At 49.4% G+C, this 22,146-nt stretch overlaps 1 protein-coding gene across 5 annotated transcripts in view; it reads right to left on the reverse strand.

Moving 5' to 3' along the window:
* Nucleotides 1-1,667: 1,667 nt before the first annotated feature.
* Tead4 (TEA domain transcription factor 4) overlaps nucleotides 1,668-22,146 on the reverse strand; it is a 69,536-nt gene continuing 49,057 nt past the window's right edge. For all 5 annotated transcript variants that reach the window (XM_078015401.1, XM_040281099.2, XM_021732196.3 and 2 more), the window contains 5 exons: nucleotides 21,426-21,565; nucleotides 20,606-20,779; nucleotides 8,424-8,564; nucleotides 6,097-6,249; nucleotides 1,668-5,990 (listed from right to left, as the gene is read on the reverse strand). In XM_078015401.1, coding sequence (XP_077871527.1) covers nucleotides 5,877-5,990; nucleotides 6,097-6,249; nucleotides 8,424-8,564; nucleotides 20,606-20,779; nucleotides 21,426-21,565 — 722 coding nt within the window. In that variant the 3' untranslated portion in view covers nucleotides 1,668-5,876. The remainder of the gene's footprint in view (nucleotides 5,991-6,096; nucleotides 6,250-8,423; nucleotides 8,565-20,605; nucleotides 20,780-21,425; nucleotides 21,566-22,146) is intronic.

The raw sequence follows: 22,146 nt of genomic DNA on the forward strand, positions 1-22,146 counted from the left end.
CAGCCACCCCTCAGCCTCTAATGACGGCAGGCAGCACCTGAAAGAACAAGTCCTTGGGGGCCATGGCACCTCCAACCTTGTCCCCATCTTTGCTATCCACAGTTCAGGTGGGAAGCCTGTCTCTGAGGCCCAAGGACCCCCCGACAAAGGAGGCTGAGAACTCGCAGGCTAAGGGTGGGCAGTCCCTATCAGTGCTCAAGGTGAGGGGCTGTCGGGTGGCTGGTCCAGCTCACAGACAGGGAGGAAGGCCCCCAGACTGACGGGTAGGCCCCCACATCCAGCAAGGCCTCCTGGCTCACCACTCCAAAGGAAGAGCCGGTGGGGAGAAGTTGGTCCAGGTAAAACAGGGCTTCTGAGTCACCGCTCTCTGAACTGAAACCAGTCACATTCAGCACAACAGCTGGTATACATGTAGTGCTCAACGGTGACTACAGCCACATATTGTGGTGACAAAAAAAGGGCTCACTGCTAACTAGTATCCAGAAAAAGTCATTCCTTGATCCTCAGATGGGAGAATTCAAGTTTCCAAGGGGGACATGGAGGCACCCAGCTAAAGTCATCCATCCATCCATCCACAATGCACAAGCCACCATATGCATGTGACCCAGTTTCCCATGGAGGATGGCTTTCCTATGCATGAAGGAATGTGCAGTCTAGCAGACACGAGTCTCCTGCGTTCTGGGAGTAGTGATATTGTACACGAATGAGAGAAGTGGCACTTGGGCTTATTAGTCATGTTCTGATGGGGGTCAGCAAGCCCATCCTGTGGCTGCTGGTAAGTAAGCCCGCTCACGCCTGCCCCAAGCACTAAACTCACATCATGAAGATGTTATGCGAGGGGCCACATCCTGCCAGCCTGCATCCTCTGCCTGACCCCTTCTTTTGACTACTTTTCAAATCCAGTAGGTTTTGTGTCCAGCAAAGCTATGCTTCTTAGAGTGTAGTATGCACAGACCCTGGCCATAGGACAACCTGTTGGAGGCTCAGCTATTAGACAGGGTCTGAGAATATTGACTTCAACTTTATCCCACAGTGTGACGTCATCCAGAGTGGCTACTCTGAGAAGGCCTTGGTCTGGGTCTGTGGGCAGCTCACTCTGCTCTGAGCTCCTACTTCCACTGAAAAAGTTTTTCAAATTTTTATTTAATTTTTTTTTCATTGACAGCGCACTTCATGGTTATTATTGCTCAGATTTTTCAAATTAGGTCTATATGACAGCAGAATGCATTTTGACTCATTGTATACAATTACAGCACAACTTTTCATTTCTCTGGTTGTACACATGTAGCGTCATACAGGTACCTAGGGTAATGATGTCCATCTCATTCCACCATCTTTCTTGCCCCCATGAAGGTTGATTTTTACTCAACCATTTCAAAACATTAAAAAAGTCCTTAGCGCCTGTATAATATAAATAAATTCTCACTTGCTTTCTTATCCATCTTGTTGCTAGTTTATTGTGCCCCCTACCAGAATGGAAGTCAAGTGAGAGCAAAGAGTATTGCATGCTGCCTTGGTGTATCCCCAGCAACTAAGATGAGTGCCTGGCATACAGCATGTGATCTATAAATGCTAGTTACCTGTAGGTCTGCCATTACTGTTTTTGCACTCTGGACAGATGTGGAACTTGATGATTCCCAAAGAAAGACATCACTTGCACAAAGGCCTTGGGATGCAGCAGACTTTACTGAAGATTTGGAGAGTCGAAGGGGGTTTACATAGCAAAAATACAAAAACCTTTAGGTTGAATATCAGACACCCACAAGCTCAGTCATTTCCACCAATTGGGCTTCAGCCTTCTAGGAAGGTCCTTGGCCACCTCTCCCCATCCTTCCTCGGCACGTAAAACAGAAGTCACATCCTAGTTTCTTGTGTATTCAGTCCTCCATTTGCAGAGTCCTTTCCTTTAGACCTTTCTCAGGGGCTTTCCTCCCCCTAATTGGCCAAAATTATCTTTCCAGTTAAGAATACTTCCCTCCTCATTGCTGAGACCAGGGTGAGCACAAAAGACTAACAGTGCGACCCACAGCTGGACAGTTCTAGCTGAGCCAAGGAGCGTGGGGCCCTCTGGTCTTCTTTGAGTAGCACAGTAGAGCCTTTTCCCCTCTAAAAAGTGTATGTTTGCGGAGGTGCAGTCAGTGGATTTTTTTTTTTTTTCCAGTGCTGGGGATGGAACCCAGTGCTCCATAGCATGCTGGCAAGTGCTCTACCACTGAGCTCCGCCCAGCCCAGGGGATGTTCTTACCTAAGTTGTGACATTTTCAGAATGGTCACCTGAATTAGATGCAGTGCTCTCTCTCTCTCTCTCACACACACACACACACACATGGTCATCTGTCCTCTGTCCTGCCCCTCTTTCCACGTGGATGCTGGCCAGGGGCACTTACTCCTTCTTCCACAAAGGCAGCTCCAACGAGACCCTGCCTGTCTTGCTCACTGACACATCCTCAATGCCTAGCACAAAGCAGAAGTTAAATAAATATTTGCAAGATTAGTGAATAAAATGTATCAACAGCATAAGAAAGTTACCAGGCTCCATGCTTCACTTTCTTCCTGGTGCTGTGATTGCAGAAAACCTGCGGTTCCAGCTATATGAAGGCTGAGGCAGGAGGATTGCTTAAGCCCCAGCCTGAGCAACAGTGAGTTCCCCATCTCAAAATTAAAAAATGGGGTTAGCATAGTACCTGTCCTATGAAGATTGTGGAAGTTCCCTTAAAAGTTCCCCTATTTAAGGACCAGGTAGATAATGGGTGCTCCCACAGGGTGAGTGGAATGCTTTGACACAAGGGCAGGAGTGCCTAAGGCTTTTGCAGAAGAGGTGACTCCTCATTGGTCGTTTTGGCATTGGGATGATTTTTTGGGGGGACGGGGAGTACTAGGGATTGAACTCAGGGGCGTTTGACCACTGAGCCACATCCCCAGCCCTATTTTGTATTTTATTTAGAGACAGGGTCTCATCAAGTTGCTTGGCACCTCACATTTGCTGAGGCTGGCTTTAAACTTGTAATTTTCCTGCCTCAGCCTCCCAAGCCACTGGAATGAGAGACATGTACCACTGAGCCCAGCTTGGCACTGGGATTTGAACCCAGGGGCACTCTATCATTGAGCTACAACCTTAGTCGCCCCATCCTCCTTTTTTAAAAATGTTGAGACAGGGTCTCACTAAGTTGTGGAGACTGGCCTCAAACTTGCTACCCTCCTGCCTAAGCCTCTTGAGTTGGTGGTTACAAAACGTGCACCACTGTGTCCGGCCTCATTCATTTTTGTAAAATGAATCACAGGTGGCTGGTGGGAAAGGAGGGGAAGAGCACTACTGGCCATGGCCGTCTGTGGGGGGCAGCGTGCTCTGCAGAGTCAGTAAGTCATGGAGGGTGCCTGGAGCTATTAGAGGCTGCAGGATTGGTAGAGCAGATCCTGTTTGCCATTGGCCCCAAGGGTCATAGTCACCCGGGAAAAGAGAGGCAGCTATACCTGCCACCTCCTATGGTGAGCCATTTGGAATGTCCACCTATCAGAAGGCAACTCTCCGTTGGGCAGCTGAGTTCAGTTCATAAAGGGAAAGGGAAACTTACAACCAACACATGGGCTAGGAGGCAGCCACTAGGTGGCAGCAGTGTTAGCCCCGCCCCCCTTTCCTCCTTGACACAGGGGTTGTGTCTTTGTCCACAGCCAAGCAGCTTAGCACACAACTTAGCACACCCTTCACCAGCCTTGGTCTGAAGCTGCATGGTGTTGCAGCTGTCAGTCAAGCTAGGAGGGGGAGCATCTTGGGCCTCCACACCCAAGCAGCCTGGGTCAGGGAGGAGAGGTCAAGAGCTGTGGTGGTGACTAGGAGAGGGGTCAGGAGAGCCTTCTGCAAATACCCACCTGCACTGGGACATAGGTGCACACACCATCTGCCCAGGAATGCAGTCCTTAGCTGCCCATCCTCCTCCTTTTTTTAAAATTTTGAGACAGGGTCTCACTAAGTTGTGGAGGCTGGTCTGCCTGGGATCCTGATACCAGAGGGGTTTAAACTGCTTTTTGATGAAAAGATAGAGGGGTAGAGGGAAATTAAGTGGCTTGCTTCCTCCCATTTGCTTATCTAAATAATGCTGGGGATGTAGCTCCGTGGTAGAGTGCTTGTCTAGCATGCCCAAAGTCCTGGTTTGATCCCTAGCACTGCAGAAAAATAGTAATAAAAATAAAATAAATACTGCCCATCCTTCAAGGGCCAGCTCTCCTCAAGCACCACTTCTTTAAATCTTCCACACCCTGATCTCTGTTATCTCTGGTCACCAGTTGCTTCAGGGATCAGACCCCCGCAGATGGCTTCCCAGTCTGACTCTTCAGACCACAGGCTCCTACAGGTAACAGCAATGCATATTTATTGAACACATGGATATGCTCAGACTATGGTAGGCACTTACATATACGAGGTAGGTTATTATTATTACACCCATTTGACAGATGGGGAAACTGAGGCATAGGGAAATTAATGAACTTGCACCAAGGTCAGAGTCAGCAGCTAGTCTGACTCCAGAGCCCTTGCTCTGAAACACCACTCCACAACATCTCCTTGATTCTGCTGTTATCATTTTTGTATTCCCATAGAATTGTATTCCCTGAGCACTGGGCATACAGTAAACATGCCTGTTCAGCTGCAGGCTACTAGAACTGTGATTCCTATTAGGGAAGATAATACCAAAGAGCCACTAGGTGGCAGCAAAGAGCCAGGCCCAGGCTCTCCCTAGGGCCGGCAGAGAAAGAGCTAATTACAATTAAACATTTTGGTGCAGCTTGTACCAGGCACTTTACAGACATCCCCTCTCCTCCTCTCAAAGGGCTTTGTAGATAAGTGCTGTTGCTTTCCCACTTCGCAAGGAGGAAAGGAGATTGGGGCTCAGATGGGTTGAGAAATTTGCTAATGTCAGGCAGCAGGAAAGCTAGGACTAAGCCGGATCTGCCTACACCCAAAGTCCCTGCCAGTTCTGAGATGAGCCAGGGAACGCCACAGTGGGGTCCCTCTAGGCTGAGTGGGTTCCACTACCCTCCACCCCAGCCCCAAGGGGCACAGAAACTCCCGGGGAGGAAGGCTGGTTCCAAGGAGGTTACCGTATAAGATGCCCCCCAGATGGGAGTTTGAGGCAGGACTTACAGACCATCAGAACTGGAAGGATCACGGAGACCACAGGGCTGCGATGGTTACTGGACCAACTCTGGCCCTTCACCACCATGCATGTGGAGGCTTCTGATGTCAATCATCCAAATGCCTCCACCCGGCTTCAGCCTGGCCACCCGCTCCCTCGGCCCCTGCCTTCATCTGGATGTTGAAATCTAGATGGCCTGACCATGTCATCTTCCAACAACTCTTATCACCCCCACACCTAAACTCCAAGCTCTGGTAGACGGGGCCTGGCGCTAGCTGTCAGCGGCAGTGGCAGGACACCCAGGTGCAGTCATGTACAAGAAGCTGAGGGTGCAGGGCCCAGGTGCCCATCGACCCTTGGGCCTCTCATCGGGGCCAGCAGCAACAGGAGAAACAGATGAGGGGCTTGAGCAGCAGTAGAGACATCAGGACTTGAGCTTCAGCACCTGGAGATGCTCCTGGCTGGGGCCACTGTGGGCCCTGTGTCCAGTCTGCCTCCCAGACAGCCCCTCTCCCCCAGTCCCTCCCAGGGCTCATTCAGCTAGACCAGCTCCTCTGAAAATACACATCTTGGGTTTATTTGGGGATGGGCATTGCAGGATCAGGCACTGTTTCTTTCTGCCAGGAAGAATCATGACCACTCTGCTCAGCTCACTTAGCACTTCAGGGGGATGTCCCTGCAGGTCCCCTCCCCATGTCCCCATTTCCTGCACACACGTCTACCCCCCCTCCCTGCTCCCTGAGTCTCTCATTCTTTCACCAGCCGGTAGATGTGGTGTTGAGCCCCATGCTCGCTGGCCGACACCTCAAACACATATGCGATGCACAGCAGGGTCTCCTGTGTGTCTCTGTTGGTGACTACCTGTAGGAGAGACAGAGGAGACGCGGTTAAGGCCCCACATGGGGGTGCCACGTGTGCCATCCGCCTACGGACCACAGTCCCAGGCCTGCGGCCCCCGCCCGCACACCTGCAGGATGGTGAAGTTCTCCAGCACACTGTTCATCATGTACTTCTCGGGCAGATGCTTCAGCTTGTGGATGAAGTTGATCATGTATTCGCAGAGTGGGGACCGGTGGATGCGGTATGAGTAGTGGCCATTCTCATAACGGGCATACTCTGTCTGCAGGACCCAGAGGACAGTAGGGGCTTAGATTCCCTTCACCTGCCTCCCAGGCCCCATTCACAGGAAAGCTCCCACAACCAGTCACTGTCAGCAGGAAGAAAAGGCAGGCGGCCTAGAGGCCTGCGAGCAGGGCCAACCTCTGAAGTTCAGTGACATTAAACCAAGTTTCCCTCCCTCATTAGTGACAAGCAGATGCTGCTACCAGTGAGGGGAGCTTAGAGACCCAGGAGTGGCAGCAACAGATGAGATGGAATAGGTGCTTGTCAATTCTGGCTGCACACGAGGGGACTACGGGGCAGAGTACCCAGGGACCCTTGTGGGCTAGAAACCTCTGACGGCGTAGATGTGAGGTGTCACAAAAGCTAACGTGTGAGCCAATGCTAGAAGGCCTGGAGAGGGGAATGGGATACGTGGAGGAACTCTGGATGGGCCAAAGGGGAGGGAGGGGAAAGGAGGGGGCATGGGTATAGGAAAGACGGTGGAAGGAGACGGACATCATTACCCTAGGTACATGTGTGATGGCATAAATGGTGCGACTCTACTTTATGTATAACCAGAAGTGAAAAATTATACTCCATTTATGTATAATTAATCGAAGAGCATTCTGCTGTCAGGTACAACTGATTACAATGAATGAATGAATAAATAAATAAGAGGGGAAAAAAAGGCTGAGAGGAGAAATGATTGGGTCGAAGTCTTAACCTAATGAGTCAATTAATCTCTGATGGGATTAACTGGATGGCGGCTGGAGACAGGTGGCATGTGGCTAGAGGAGGTGGTTCACTGGGGCCGTGGGTATGGAGTATATATTTTGTATCTGGCGAGTGGAGTCTCTCTGCCTTCTGACCATCATGTGAGCTGCTTCCCTCCAGCACACTCTTACCCCGAGATGTTCTGCCTCACCTTAAGCCCCGAGGAATGGAGCTGGCTGCCTAGGGATTGAGACCTCTGAAACCGTGAACCCTTACATAAACTTTTTCTGCTCTGTAATTGTTCTTCTCAGGTCTTTTTAGTCACAGCAGTGAAAAAGCTGACTAGAACAAAGCCCCGTGTACCTGGACTCTGGCAGTAATCATGGGAATCTACACACATGGTGCACACACAACTCTAGAAATCGGAACCAGGTTGGTGGGTTAGATTGACATCAACTTCCTGATTATCAGTGAAGTTGCCCAGTTCTGTGGGAAGCTTCCAGTGGAGGAGTAGGGGGGAAGGTATGTGGGATGGATTGCAGGCCTGTCCACAATTTTTAAAATTAAATAAGTTGGGCCTGGCAGTGTAGCTCAGTGGGAAAGCATTGGCCTAGTATGTGCAAAGCCCTGGATTCAATCCCCAGCACTGCAAAAATGAATAATAAATAAAATCGCCATCAGCTGGTCCCCTCTCCATAGATGAGGGTACACAAAATGAGTGGGGGTAGGAGCTTTTGATGCATTTCAAAGGCCCCCAGGTGATTCTAAGGTACAGCCACGGTTGGGAAACTCCAGGACAGAATATCTCTTGCCTGCTGCTGTCATCTGGTTGTTTGGCAGGATGTAGCTTATCAGTAACTGATGGTCTGTGACAGTAGGACTTCATTACCTCAGACCATTAATTTCAGAGGAAAGAGGGGGAGGATGGCGTCTAGCCTGACATTGCAGCAACCTCACAAGCCTGTGGCACTGCACAGGACTCAGGGACACAGGTGTTCTGGAATGGAGGCATTTCATCCCATCTCTTGGGCCACTGTGGCAGAGAGACACCTTGTCACTTATTTAGAGATAAATGAAGGGTTTACTCAAAAATTGAGGAACAGAGACATGAATCGTTTTTAGCATTTGCAGAGTAAACAGTGAGCAGGGAAGCAGCGACGAGACCCTGGAGCCCTGTTCTTGACATCTTCTGCCCCTGCTCTCAGAGAGGACCCGGGGATGCCTGTAAGGATGTGCTTGGAAGAGGAGTCCCAGGGTGGGAGGGTTAGTGGTGGCACGCAGAGCTGTGCAGGCAACAGGGAGCTTGCTGATGGTCCACAACTAGAGGGCGCTCTTCCCCGACGCAGCACACAGAAGCCATGCGGAGCCCACCTTCCACAGGGAGACTCTGAACAATCCTGTCCTCAGGAGAGCCCCAGGGAAGGAGGCCACTCAGCCCTCATGCCCCCCACACACCCACCCACCAGGGTGGCCTCCTACCTCAACTTTCTCCACCACCTGCTTGCCGAATGAGCAGACCTTGGTAGAACAGGTGATTATCATGTTCTCGGGACTCTCATACTGGCTGGAGACTCCATAGAAGGAACTGCCCTCGTCCTCGATGTTGGTGTTGAGGTCTGCCTGCAGGGAGACATGGGAAGCCAAGGACACGGTCAGCAGCATCAGCAGAGCCCTATCAGATGAAGAGACTCTGAGCCCCTCAAGGTCACAGTGCCACCTCTTGGGTTGGGAAGAAATCAGGAGGGCTTAAAAAGAATGTGTTGGACCCGTGGTGGCACATGACTGTTATCCCAATGGCTTAGGAGGCTGAGGCAGGAGGATTGCAAGTTCAAGGCCAGGCTCAGTAATTCCCTGTGTCAAAATAGAATGGGTTAGCTGAGTGGTTAAGTACCCCTGGGTTCCATTCCTGGTATATAAAAAAAAAAAAAAAAAGAATGTGGACAGAGTTGGAGACGAAGCTCAGTGGCAGAGTGCTTGCCTAGCATGCATGATGCCATGGGTTCCACTCCAACACACACAAAACATGGACTATCGATGTTGGAAAGCTTCCAGCATTCTCTACCCCCAGGCCTGCTGTAAACTATGGAAAAAGAGAACGCTGGGGCCTACATTTACTTTAAGCTACTGCCACCTGCTCAGATACTATAACATCTAGTAAGTAGGTTCCCCAATTTTGTTTCTAGAATCTTTGAGTTTTACAGTCTGAGTTTGTTCTTTACAAATCCTTATCATTTTTATTTTAGTATGAATTAATTTATTAGAACCTTTCGGGAGTCAATGTTAACAACGAAGAATGCATGAGAACAGAAAGCCAAAACAGGGGACTGATAGAGAGGGACAAGGGACATCTCCAGGTCTCCTCCTCTGGCCAGCTGGTCACCAGATCCTACTGATGCTCTTCCAGAAATGGCTCTGGGGCTGGCCTCTCGTCCCTCTCTATGGCATTCTGAGTACAGTCACCTTTGATCTTTGCTCATTTCTCTCTCTCAGCCGCCAAACCCACCTCCCCAATACCAGTCTTCCCCGCCTTCTGGTTCATTCTCTTAACTGCTGAGATTTGCCTTCAGAAACGAAGTCTGAAACCTGGGGTGGCACCAATCGATCCAGCTACTTGGAGGCTGAGGCAGGAGGATCACTTGACCCCAGGAGCTCAAGTTCAGCCTGGGCCACTGGCTCCAGGGGTCTCCATGAGCCCTGTTGCTGGTCCTTTCCACCCACTCCTCACAGGCCCCAGGACACCCTGCTCTTCTTTCCTGTCCAGCTGGATATGGAGCTGATCTGAAGTTTATCTGCAATGCCTCCCTCTTAGTAAAGGTGGACTAAGTGGTAAAGGGGACGGGTAAGGTGGACTGTCAACAGCACATACACACCTCAGCCTCAGTTTAGCACGAGGCTCCCTAGCAGCAGTAGGTCTTGCTCAAGGTCACATGGCTCAGGCTGAGGTCAGCAGGCACCATCTGCAATGCCTGTCTCAACCCAACAAAGGGAGGCAGGAACTGTATAAGCCAAATCGCTGCCTTGGGGACTGATGCTGGAGTTGTATTTCTGAAACTCTAGGCCATTTAGGGGTGCCCATATCCAGAACTCAGGCCCCACATTAGATTACCTTGCTTGTCAGGACTCAGAGGAGACGCACAGACATCACAAAAGGCTGCTTCTTAGGGTGAGGCCGCTCCACCCACCCACACAACTAGTCTGAAATCAAAAACTGCAGTGATGAAACAGAGCACAGCTCTACACAGTATTGGGAGTGCAGATCATGGTCCAGGTTATAACGCTCAGGATTCTTCTGAGCCCAGATAAGGTGATTCCCAGAACCCCAGGGAGATCTGAGAATCAGGTCCAGGCAGTTCTACTATTGGCCACTAGGGGGCACACAAATACCATTTCTCTCCTTTTGGAGTTCTCCAAGAGCAAGACCTTCTGTAGACCAAAGGGTGTTTAATTGCCTTATGGCACAATAGAAATATTATGGAGCCACAAAAAGTGCTAGGAAGTACCTGTGTTTATTATTGTGCATGAACACAAACACAGTGAGTGAGGAAAGCAGGCTATGGAATAGAATGAGGGTGTATTCTTTTTTGGATGTTTTAATGTTGAAATAGAATGGTATATGGTCCAGTGAGTTCCGAGTTGGTGTTAATGAGGCCATTAGGAGGAAAGCAAAAGAAAAAAGAATTACAGCAGCATTCAAGCCAACGCTCAGACTCTGAAACAAACAACTGTGTTTATTCAATACCCTCCCACCCTTGGGTTGGCCTCAGTTTCCCCTCTCTGCCTCTGTTGTGTCCATTGTGAGTCCAAGAGCGAAGGCAGTCCTGGCAGAAGTGGATCAGGCCTCTGCTGGGCCAGAATTCACTGCAGCCATGGTCCAAGATATTCTTGTGAAATAACAGGTAAAATGGGGTAAGAACCTGGGTTTTCTCTGTTCCGGTTTCCCTGTCATGTGTTCCTTCTAGAAGGCCGAGTTTGCCAGACTGATCCTAAGAGGGGGTTAGGGACCGTTTGTGTGCTCAGGACATGCTGCAACTAGAAGCCCATGGCAGAAATGTGGATTATGCCTGAAAAAATGCCAACAGGAGGAAGGGCCAACACCAAATATGGGGTGAGACCAGGGCATTGAATAGTGACCATTCTCAGGCAGTAGCCACTGGTGGCCTGCTCTGATCAATGCTACATTCATGTATCATCTGCCACATATCCCACTATGCCCCTCACAGTGCCTTTTAAATCAACTCACTTTTACTCCTTGATTTCATTTTAAGCAATCGATCCATGAAAGTAAAGATTCTACTTTTCCTATGTAAGTGTCAATAATCACATAACTATTAAAGAAGAAACGTCCATGCGTGTGCTACCTAGAACGCTGTGCACCATGTTAAGAACTGGCTGGCATCCACAGCCATACACAGAAACTGTTACTTATCCCAGAACCCCAGTGTCTATTTGTACACTCCATTTCATTGCTCTAGGCTGTCATGACCTATCTAGATGGAAAGTTCCCTGGGGAGCAAGAACTAAGCTCTCTCCAAGCCCTTGGAAAGTGCTGGTACAGGTGGGCCTTCAATAAATGTTCCATGAGGCAGACTGAGGTGACACATGCCTGTAATCCCTGCTACTCGGGTGGCTGAGGAAGGATTGCCGCACTGGAGGCCAGCCTGGGCAACTAAATACCTGTCTCAAAATAAAAAATTCAAAGAGGGCTGAGAATGTAGTTCAGTGGTAGAGCACTTGCCTAGTACCGGCAATGCTCTGGGTTCCATCCCCAATACCCCCAACTCCTCCCTTCACAAAGTTGCATGCTGCTGATCCACTTTTCACCTCTGGGTGGCGCTGCATGAGATTCTAATCATTCAGTTACCCATCTATCCAGTCCCAGCCCAGCGCTGCTAGGGACAGTGAGGGCAGAAAAAAGTTGAGGCAGTAATTCTGCTCTCAAGCAATTTGTACCTAACTGGGAGAGCACAGAGAACTGGTGAGCTGGTGGTCAGGTGGGAAGAAGGCGGGAGAGAGGAAGACACGGCCAGGTCCCAACAGGGGAAGTCAGCCCCAGAACCGGCCTGGGGTTGCACTGCACAGACCCAGTGACACAGATGACCCAGCTCACAGCACTGCATCTCGTCCTCAGTGCACAGAGCCTCCCAGTTTCAACCACCCCTCTTGCTGCAGCTGTAGTACAGGCATTTCCCCTCCACCCTTAGACCCCCACTCTAGACACCTCTCCCAAACAAGTTTTCTCTTCAATTTTCTCAGCCTAAGAAAAGAAGAAAGCTGCCCACCCCTTCTCACCACCCTGCCCTCTGAATGCCCCTTTCTCCTCTCCTTCTACCCTATTCATAGCTGTGCGTGCGGGTGGGAAGTTCACAGGCTGTGCCTGGAACAGGTGTGGAGGATCGGGTGACGGACAGATGAGCCAAGACAGCCGCAGCCGGGTGTGGGGGCCTGGAGGGGCTCAGATTCATTGTCATGTGCTGGTATGTGCCTGGGAGAAATGTCAGGGCCCAGAGGGGAGTGGGCTGGGATGGGAGGAAGGCCTGGGGCACCCTCCTGCCACTGTGGCTCAGCTCAGGCCCTGGCCAGCATTTCACCATGTGGCCTGGTGTTCATGAGCCCCACTGGACAAGAATCTCCTCTCCCTGTCCCAAGGACAGTGGCCTCTGCCGGTATCACAGGCTACTCAGTCCCCCACTCCAGGCCTGCAGTACTCATCAGATAGTGCTCGGCCTCTGCACCTCCACTTCCACCTCTCCTGCAAGCAGATGCCATTTCCAGCAGGGGCCTTCTCCTGGCAGGCCACGGATCTGTGGTTTATTGTCTCCAGAAGAACCGTGACTCTCAGGGAAGGGAGAAAGGAACTTCGATTGGGACATCAAGTTGTCCCCAACCCCACACCATGAGGGTGCTGATCACGGCCCCTGGACGCCAGGAGAGAAGGAAGCAAGCAGAAAAAGAAAAGCCAGCTTTGGGAGAGTTGGCACTGTTCCCTGCCTGAGTGGCTTCCTTCCTCCTTGGAGGGCCAGCGCACACAGCTGATGGCAGGAGAGGGAGAGAGCGGGCCAGGGAGCTGGGGAGCCGCCTATGTCTCCTAGGTCTCCCCATTAGCAAGCAAGCACGTTCCCCTTTCCCTGCTTGTCGTACCTCTACCCTCCCTCCCCACGAGGACTGACAGATGGACAGATGATTGCCAAGGTGCCCTGGCCTCTGACATGCCCTCGCTTCTGATTTCACTGTCCTCACAGTGCCCAAGCTACTGGCACTGAGCAAGAGCCTGGCTCCTAGGGCTCAGGGGAGGGGTGGGAGAGGAAGGGGGGAGGGGTGGGGGAGGGGTGGGAGGAGGAGGGGGCAGGGCTTCCCCTTTGTCCCACAGCCCCTTGCAGCTGGGGACAGGAAACCGCTGACTTTTTAGCCCTCTGCACTCTCCAGATAGTGGATACAACCCAAGACCCCAAGATCCATTGTGGATTCTTCCTAAAGAACCAAGCACCTGGAAGACAAGCCCCCACTCCCACCCCTGCCTGAGAGCAGGGCAGAGAGCCAAGCACAGAGCCGCCTGTCATCTGACCCAACTTCCTTGGTACCAGACGACCAAACCTCTTCTCTCATGAATCCCCACCTCTGGTCTGCTCAGAGGAAGGAGAGGACATGGGCCATGAGCAAGGTGAGAGAAGAGGACTCTGACTCTCCCTTCCTATCTGCCAACTTCCATCTCCGAGGAAGCCAAACCCCCACTTTCTAGAAAGAAGGTATGAAGTCTGGAAAATGCAGGAAGCCCAATCGCTCCACACCCGACTAACCACACAGTCAGAGCTGTCTACTCTGGCCAGGTCACCCTCTATCACTCATCAGGGGCCTGGAGTTCTGTTTCAGGCAATCCAGAACCCGCTTCAGGCCCCAGCAACAACAGCAGGCCCCTGCATGGAGTGGGTGAGGGGATGCCCGGGCACTTTATAAGGACAGCTTAGGATAACGGTTCCCAGCACAACACTCAGGCCAGATTGTTTGGGTCTAGATCCTGGTTCTGGCACTAGGACAGACTGGATAACCTTCTAGCAAGTTGTTTAACCTGCCTCAGTTTCCCCTCTGCAGAGGACCTTATCGACTGGACCTACCCTTTTGGGATGTGGCAAGGATTCCACATGAGAATACTCACAAGATGCTGACAAGAGTGCTGTCGTGATTTTTCAGTCTGCCCTGGCCTGTCCCACAGCATGTGCATAACAAAAATGACCATGGGAAAGAGGCTCACCTTGGCTGGGTACCTCAAAGCCAGGTGCTCGCTTGCCCCCTGCCTTGGTTTCCCAGTTGTGAAATGGGGTCTAAAACAATCCTCATGTGGGAGGTGGCAGGAGAATACAGAATATCACCTCCCTTCAGACCCCAACGGCACCCTCCCGTCAGCTGCATTAGTGCCAGGAAAGCGCCACAGATGACCACACCCAGCCCCTTCCTCCCAGCTGAAGCCAGGCCTTGGCAGGCTGGGCATGGGAGTCTCCAGGAGAGCACCAGGGGCCTCCACACACAGACCAAGAACCTGGAGAAGCCTCTGCTAATTAGTGACAGTGCTAACTGGTGTCCAGGACAAAGCCTCTTGATTGTAATTCCCCTATCTAGGGTTGGAAGGGAGAGTGGGGAGAAGAAAGGTGGAAGTGAAGTGGTTTAAGCCCTTCCTGAAAATAAGCAGGCCAACATCCCGACTCACTCGCTGCACCCCGAGGTCAGCCTTTCTGGCTGAGGCCCTGAAGAGGCCAACATCTCTTGTCTGGTCTGGATCACAGGAGCCTCCTTGGTCTCCTCCTCCTAGCCTGGATGGGTGATTTCTCCAGCTGAGCACAATTTTGGCCTTATCATGATCCATTTAAACACCCTCAACCCCTCATAACCTAAAGAGGAGAGATGACAAATACGTCCAATACATGCCACTATTTTTCCTTGCTACACCCAAGGCAGGCATTACCAATCAATCTGGTACTTTTGCTTCTCAACCCAGCATTCCAAACAATGTCTGCCAAAGCTCTGGATGGGATACTTGGGTTAAACCCATTTTCGTGAGAATCCGGCCATACAAGTTTATTTTTCTCCCTTCTATAGACCCATCTAGAATGATAATATCAAGGAAGTTTTATTTGGGGGGTGAAGGGGTACTAGGGACTGAACTCAGGCTCAAACACTGAGCCACATCCCCAGCCCTATTTTGTATTTTATTTAGAGACAGGGTCTCACCAAGTTACTTAGCACCTCACTGTTGCTGAGGCTGGCTTTAAACTCACGATCCTCCTCCCTCAGCCTCCTGAGCCACTGGGGTTACAGGTGTGTGCCACTACGCCTGACTCAAAGAACTTTTATTAAGTTGCTATATCACAAATAGGAAGAAAATGGACAGGAGACCAGACTGACAAGAGTCCAATACATTTCAGTAAACTGAAGACTTAATTAGGACTTGAATAGATATTATTATTATTATTATTATTATTATTATTATCATTTTGTACTAGGGATTGAACCCAAGGGCACTTAACCTCTGAACCTTTTTTAAATCTTTTTATATTTTTTGAGACAGGGTCTCACCAAGTTGCTTAAGGCCTTACTAAACTGCTGAGGCTGGCTTCAAACCTGCCATCCTCCCAAGCCACTGGTATTATAGGCGTGTACCACGGCATCCGGCAGGACCTGAATGGATTATGCAGGGAAAAGGAAGCAGAAGCTTCCAGATAAGAAATGAGCTAAGCTGGTGACTCAGGACTGGAGGGGCCATTAGAGTGGGGGCCCAGGGGGCACAGCTGTGACACAGGGACTGACATCCACACATAGGGTGCTTAGGCCTCCACACACAGTAGAGGACCAAAGGATAATTATAACTGAAATTAAAGAAGGGGGGCCTTGGGTCTCAGGAACACTGGGCACAATAAAAAGTACAAGAAGAGACAGGGATGAGGATGGGGGCGGTTAAGTGAGAACCAGCACCAGAAATGGCCAGCCCCCCACACCCCCCTCCATCCCAGCCCTCTGGCCAAGAATATACCTCCCAGGACATCCTAGGAGTCTCTCTGAAGAAACTGAATCACCTCAGAGAGGAAAAAAAGGTCTAGCGAACAGTAATATTTATTCAGTCTTCTAATAAAACAGCTGGCTCCCTGTCCCCAATCATCTTAAAGTGAAGCCTACCAGGTGACAGTGCACCTCGCACACACAGCTCCCAGTCACTGCTAAATACAGACAACCAGGAAAAAATATATATAGGTACATTGGATTTCATCAAAATTAAAAACTTTTATGCTATCAAGAATGTGGAAAAAAAATGCAGATTAGGAGAAAATATTTGCAAATCATATATCTGATAAAGGACTTCTATCTAAAATATATAAAGAACTGCTACCTCAATGATAAAAATATACATAGCCCAATTTATTTTTTTAAGAGAAAGAGAGAGAGAGAGAGAGAGAGAGAACGAGCAATGTAGGGGACAGGGGGTGTAGTTCAGTGGCAGAGTACATGGTTAACATGCACAAGGCCCTGTGTTCAATCCACAACACCATAAAAGGGAGGAAAAAAGATATACAATTGATCAATAAGCAAAATGGTTAATTAAGGGAAGAAAAGATGCTCATCCTTTGTTATCAGGGTAATGCAAACCAAAGCCACAAGAACTACCATGCCACATCCATTAGGATAGCTACCATCACAGAGAATGAGAATATCAAGTGTTGGTGAGGATGTGCAGAAGCTGGGAGCCTCAGACACTGCAGGTGAGAATGTAAAATAGTGCTGCCGCTTTGGAAAACAGTCTGATAGTTCCTTAAAATTTAAATAGGTAGGGCTGGGGATGCAGCTCAGTTGGTAGAGTGTCTGCCTCACATGCACAAGACCCTGGGTTCAATCCTCAGCACCACAAAAAAAAAAAAAAAAAAAGGTAAATAGATAGGGTCTGGAGTGAAGTTCAGTGGTAGAGAACTTAACTAGTATGTACAAAGCCCTGAGTTCCATCACCAACATTGCAAAAAAAAGAACAGAGTGTGCACATCTATAATCCTAGCTACTACACAAAGGCCGAGGCAGGAGGATTTCAAGTTCAAGACCAACCTTAAAAAGTTGTTTATGATCTAGATTCTTTACCCAGTCAAATATCAAGCAATCAAGTATAAGGATACAGGAAAATGACATTTCAAATAGGCAAAGTCATTGATCTGCCATGCATCTTCTCTTTTTTCTTTTTTGGTACCAGGATAGAACCCAGGGGTGCTTTACCATCGAGTTATATCTCCAGCCCTTTTTATTTATTTTCTATTTTGAGACAGGATCTCACTAAGTTGCTACACATCTGTTCTAAGAAGGTACTATAGGATATGCTCCAGCAAAATGAGTTGGGTACACTAATGAAGAGAGAACTATCAGATATAAGAAACTGTAGGTTCATTATAGGAGAGTCTCCAGATGACAATTATAGAGTAATCAGTCTAAACGAGAGTAGGAAAATAGAAGCATTTTGGTGGTAAGAAGATTTCCAGGAGAAATCTGGAGTAGATAATTTAACTATGAAAATACATAAATTTCTTTTTTTTTTTTTTTTTTTTTGGTGGTAAGAAGATTTCCAGGAGAAAGGAGAAACAAATAATAGATTTTAGCAGTTGGGAAAAAAAAACATTTGTTTTCTATTTTTATATGGTGGTTCTAATAAAGCAATTTGTAAAATCTTTTTTTTTTTAGAGAGAGAGAGAGAAAGAGAGAATTTTTTAATATTTATTTTGTAGTTTTCAGCCGACACAACATCTTTGTTTGTATGTGGTGCTGAGGATCGAACCTGGGCCGCACACATGCCAGGCAAGCGTGCTACCGCTTGAGCCACATCCTCAAACCCAATTTGTAAAATCTTTAAAAATAAGCTTATTTTAAAATAAGTAAGGGTAAAAGCCATTTATTTACAAGAAAAAAAATCCAAATATTGTACAAGAAATGAACATAATTTTTTTTTGGTTCATTGGTGATCAATCTACATTGTCAAAAAAATGAAAAGTGTATTATTTCTTTTACTAAAGTACATTACTTATTCCATATGATTACATTGGGATAATAAGGGTAAACATGATATCATAACCCATATTTTTTAACATTTTTTTTGGTACTCGAGATTGAACCCAGAGGTGCTTAACCACTGAGCCACATCCCCAGGCCTTTTAAAAATATTTTATTAGAGACAGGGGCTCACTGAGTTGTTAAGTGCCTAAGTTGCTGAGGCTGGCTTTGAACTCATAATCCTCTGCCTCAGCCTCACAAGCTGCTGGGATTACAGGTGTGTGCCACCATGCCCGGCTCATAGCTGATATTTTTTACCATAATGAAATATGTAATGTCTTAGTCTCAACATCAAGGTGTAGCAATATAAGCATATTATTTAAAATTCAGGTGATAAAACTCAAATAAACAGTTAACATTTATAGACATTGTCTCTGGGACTTGGACATGGGTGTAGGGTGGAACAGACAAAAATCTGATATTTTCATTATAAAAGCCTCTTGGAGTAGATAATCTAACTATGAAAATACATTAATTTCTTTTCTTTTTTTTTGGTGGCAATGGGGGGGGGGTACCAGGGATTGAACTCAGGGGCACTCAACCACTGAGCCACATCCCCGGTCCTATTTTGTATTTTATTTAGAGATAGGGTCTCACTGAGTTGCCTAACGCCTCGCTTTTTGCTGAGGCTGGCTTTTGAACGCGTCTCCTCCTGCCTCAGCCTCCTGAGCCACTGGGATTATAGGTGTGAGCCACTGTGCTCAGCCTACATTGATTTTTTTAAAAAGATCAAGTTCGGCGTGGTGACACATGCTCCTAATCCCAGAGAATAGGGAGGCAGAGATAGGAGGAACACAAATTCATGGTCAGCCTCCCCAACTTAGCAAAGCTCTTATCTCTAAATAAAAAGGACTGGGGGTGTAACTCAGTGGAAAAGCACCCCTGGGTTTGCACCCTAGAAATACAAAAAATAAACAAACAAACATAATAAATTTTAAAAAGATCAATGGGCTGCGGAGGCAGCTCAGAGGCAGAGCGTGTGCTTGGCATGCGAAAGACCCTGGGTTCAATCCCCAGCGTTGAAAAAAAAAAAAAAAGAAAAAGAAAAAGATCAAGTAAAAGAAAAGATGACTTATTTTTCATCACAGCATAGATTAAATGCAGACTTTAATAGAATCAAGACCTTCCAGGATCCAAGTCACCTTCCCAGTTTTGTTATTCCCTCTCACATAGCTTCCCCCAACACCTTCCCACTTCTTTCCATGTTTGGGGTTCACATGCTCCCAGGCTATACTGGGGTCCCCATCTCTGCCTTTTGTGATCCTGCTCACCCCTAGGGCCAGGTCCAACTTCCATCCTGTTTGCAGAACCAGCTATTCCTGTGAGCAGAGTGTGAAAACATGGGCCCCAGGGACCATTCCAGTGTTTGCCTCTTCTGGAGAGAGCCAGCCTTGTGGGCTTAGTTGTGAATGACAGCTGGCCTTCCCAGCAGGGGCCTGAGAGCCACCTGGTATGATATATATATATATAAACTTTTGTGTGAATACTTCCTTTTCTAGGACAATAAGGATTTCAGATTATCAAAACAGAGCAAATAGGGGTGAGAACTGCAGAGCAGAGGTATTAAAAGAAGCCTGGCACAGTCCCCTGGGCATTAACAGAACTGAAGGGGCAGGAAGGGGAATGTGGGCGGGGCCACCCGGGCCGGGTGTCCAAGCACTTAGGATGTTCAAAGGCTCAGAATGCGGAGGACTTCCTGCCCATCCTCAGGGTTGGCTTGGTCAGCACTGCTCGGACTCTCCCTGCGTCCTTTCCCTATGTGTACTGGGCCCCTGGAAGGCAAGCTCCCAGAGTGGGTCTGCACCTCCTGGCCCCAGTGTCTATGGATGGGCAGTACCTGTCCACAGGTGGAGTGGGGAGAACAACAGAGGGCAAGTCCATGGTGTGGACTGTACTTCTTCTGGGGTGGCCTGGCTGGAGCAGCTCTGCAGGATGAGCTATATTCTAGTCCTACTCTCCCCTTTCCCAGCTGGAGACACACACTGGGACTGGCTGCCCATCTCTAGCCCCAAAATCAATCTGGGAATTGCCATGCAAAGACCTGACCATGTTGATTCCGCTACCACCCCCTGAGGGTCTTTTTCTAGCACTAGGATCTCCCTAAAGCCCCACTTCCTGCCCAGGCCTGGAAAAGGGACTCTTGGGCTGGGGTGCGGCCCAGGGGTGGAGCATTTGCCTAGCATGAGTTAAAGCTCTGGGTTCAGTTCCCAGAACCACAGGGAAAAAGAAAGAAGAAAGAAATTTGAATCAAATGTATGAAATATGATATGTCAAGAGCTTTGTCACGTTTTGAACAACTAATAATAATAAAAAAAAGAAAATTTTGAATAAAAGTGTTATAAGCATGTGTGCACCAAAAAAAAAAAAAAAAAAAAAAAAAGAGGGAGGGGCCCCTTCCTATCCCCCTGGCTATCTGGCATCACACACAGGTTCCGGGACTTATTTCCCTCCAGAGGGGGCCCTTCTGCGCTTGCTTCTCCGCTTCTCTCTCATGCAGTCCCCACAATGACAAGGACACCTGTGCCCACTCTTCCCCTGCTCTCACTGTCGCAGATGCTCTGGGGAAGGAAGGAAAGGTCTACCCAAGGGCTTACCCAGAACTTCACGAGGAAAAAGGCATTGGAGGGTCCCCGTTCAAAGAGCTCCTTGAGCCCGCCCTTCTTCTCCGGGAACTTGTCGTAGATCTGGCGGATGTCCACGGCTTCGAGGTAGGGGTCGCTGTAGCTGGGGCTGGACTGGCCGATGTGCACGAACAGATGCTTGTTGTACTGTGGCAGGAAGAGTGGTCTGAGAGGGGTGCCAGGAGAGGCGGGCACACAGGTGAAGTGGACCAGAGCTGGTGCCTGCCCGCCATGTGACCTGGAGCAAGTCACTTCACTTCTCCCACAGGGAATACAGAAACAGAATGAATGTCTGTGATTCATGGTTCCTCTGCCAAAAACCAACTCAGAATGTCACAGCGGCATCCTGTCAGCAGCCTCCTCCAGTACTACTCTGGCCCTTGCAGGGGGTGCTGGTCACCCAAGATGTGGGACACTGAAGGGGCAATCCAAGGGTGGGCTGCCACTCCTTGCTGGTGCCTGAAAGGATGTGGATCAGACACAGGAGGCTTCCTAGCTTCCTGACAGCCCCTCCGAGGCAGGGAGTGGAGGGAAGGGTGTGGGGGCAGGGCTGGAAGGAGGGAGGAAGAACACAGGACAGGGCAGGGGCAGGAAGCAGGGGAGGGCTTGGGATGGAGGCACTGCAGCCTGCGGGGAAAGAGGGAGGACCAAGGCAGCCTAAGGAAGAAAGGGACGAGAGGAGGGAAGGGCTAGAAAGGAAGAGGAAACCAAGATTATGCCCAATGTGGCCAAGTGCAGAAGGGCAGCAGGCAGAAGCCAGGAGAGCTGAAGGGCGTGGGGGCAGAGGGCCTACCGTGTCTGGGTCCTGCTGCTGCTCCAGGAAGGCAGAGAACTCCAACATCCAAAGCTTGGAGCTGGCCACACTGCGGCCCTGCCATGGGGGTGCTGGGGGTGCTGAGGGCGATGGGGTGGGTCCTGCAGGAGACTCAAACCCTGCAGAGGGTGGGAGAGGCTCAGGAACCCATCCACCTGCCCTCCCTGCTACACCCCCTGCAAGGGCTCTGGGCCCCACAAGTGAGGACCATGCCTGATGGAAAGGGCAGTGCCAGGCACAGGCTCGGACGTCTCGGAAGGGCTAGCCTGGTACAGCTCAGTGGGTCAGGCCTCTGCACAGAACTGAACTCAAGGGAGACTGAATTCTGACGGGGACTGGGGGCCTGCTGGACAGCAGGGCCTCTAGAGCAGACACCATTGGGCTCTTGGTCTCCTGCAGCTTCTGGCCCAGGAAGGAAGATAACCAGAGGAAAACGATTCTTACAAAATGACAGGAGCCCCTGAAAGCAGAAGTTTTCTGCCTGGTTCCAGCACTGAGAAAGAACCTGGCTCAGAACAGGCATGGGATACAAGGTTGCTAAGGAATGAATGAATGAATGGGACAAAATTGACAAGGTGTGCCCCCAGCACCAAGAGGAGCTCCTAGCCCCCTTGGAAAAACTCTTTAACATTCAAAGGTGCTGTTTGAGAGAAGCAAGTAGGAAGTTCAGGAAGAAAGGGCATTCCAGACAGAATAGCAA

This window comes from Ictidomys tridecemlineatus, chromosome 6 (genome assembly GCF_052094955.1).
Source record: "Ictidomys tridecemlineatus isolate mIctTri1 chromosome 6, mIctTri1.hap1, whole genome shotgun sequence".
NCBI classification, from domain to species: Eukaryota; Metazoa; Chordata; class Mammalia; order Rodentia; family Sciuridae; genus Ictidomys; species Ictidomys tridecemlineatus.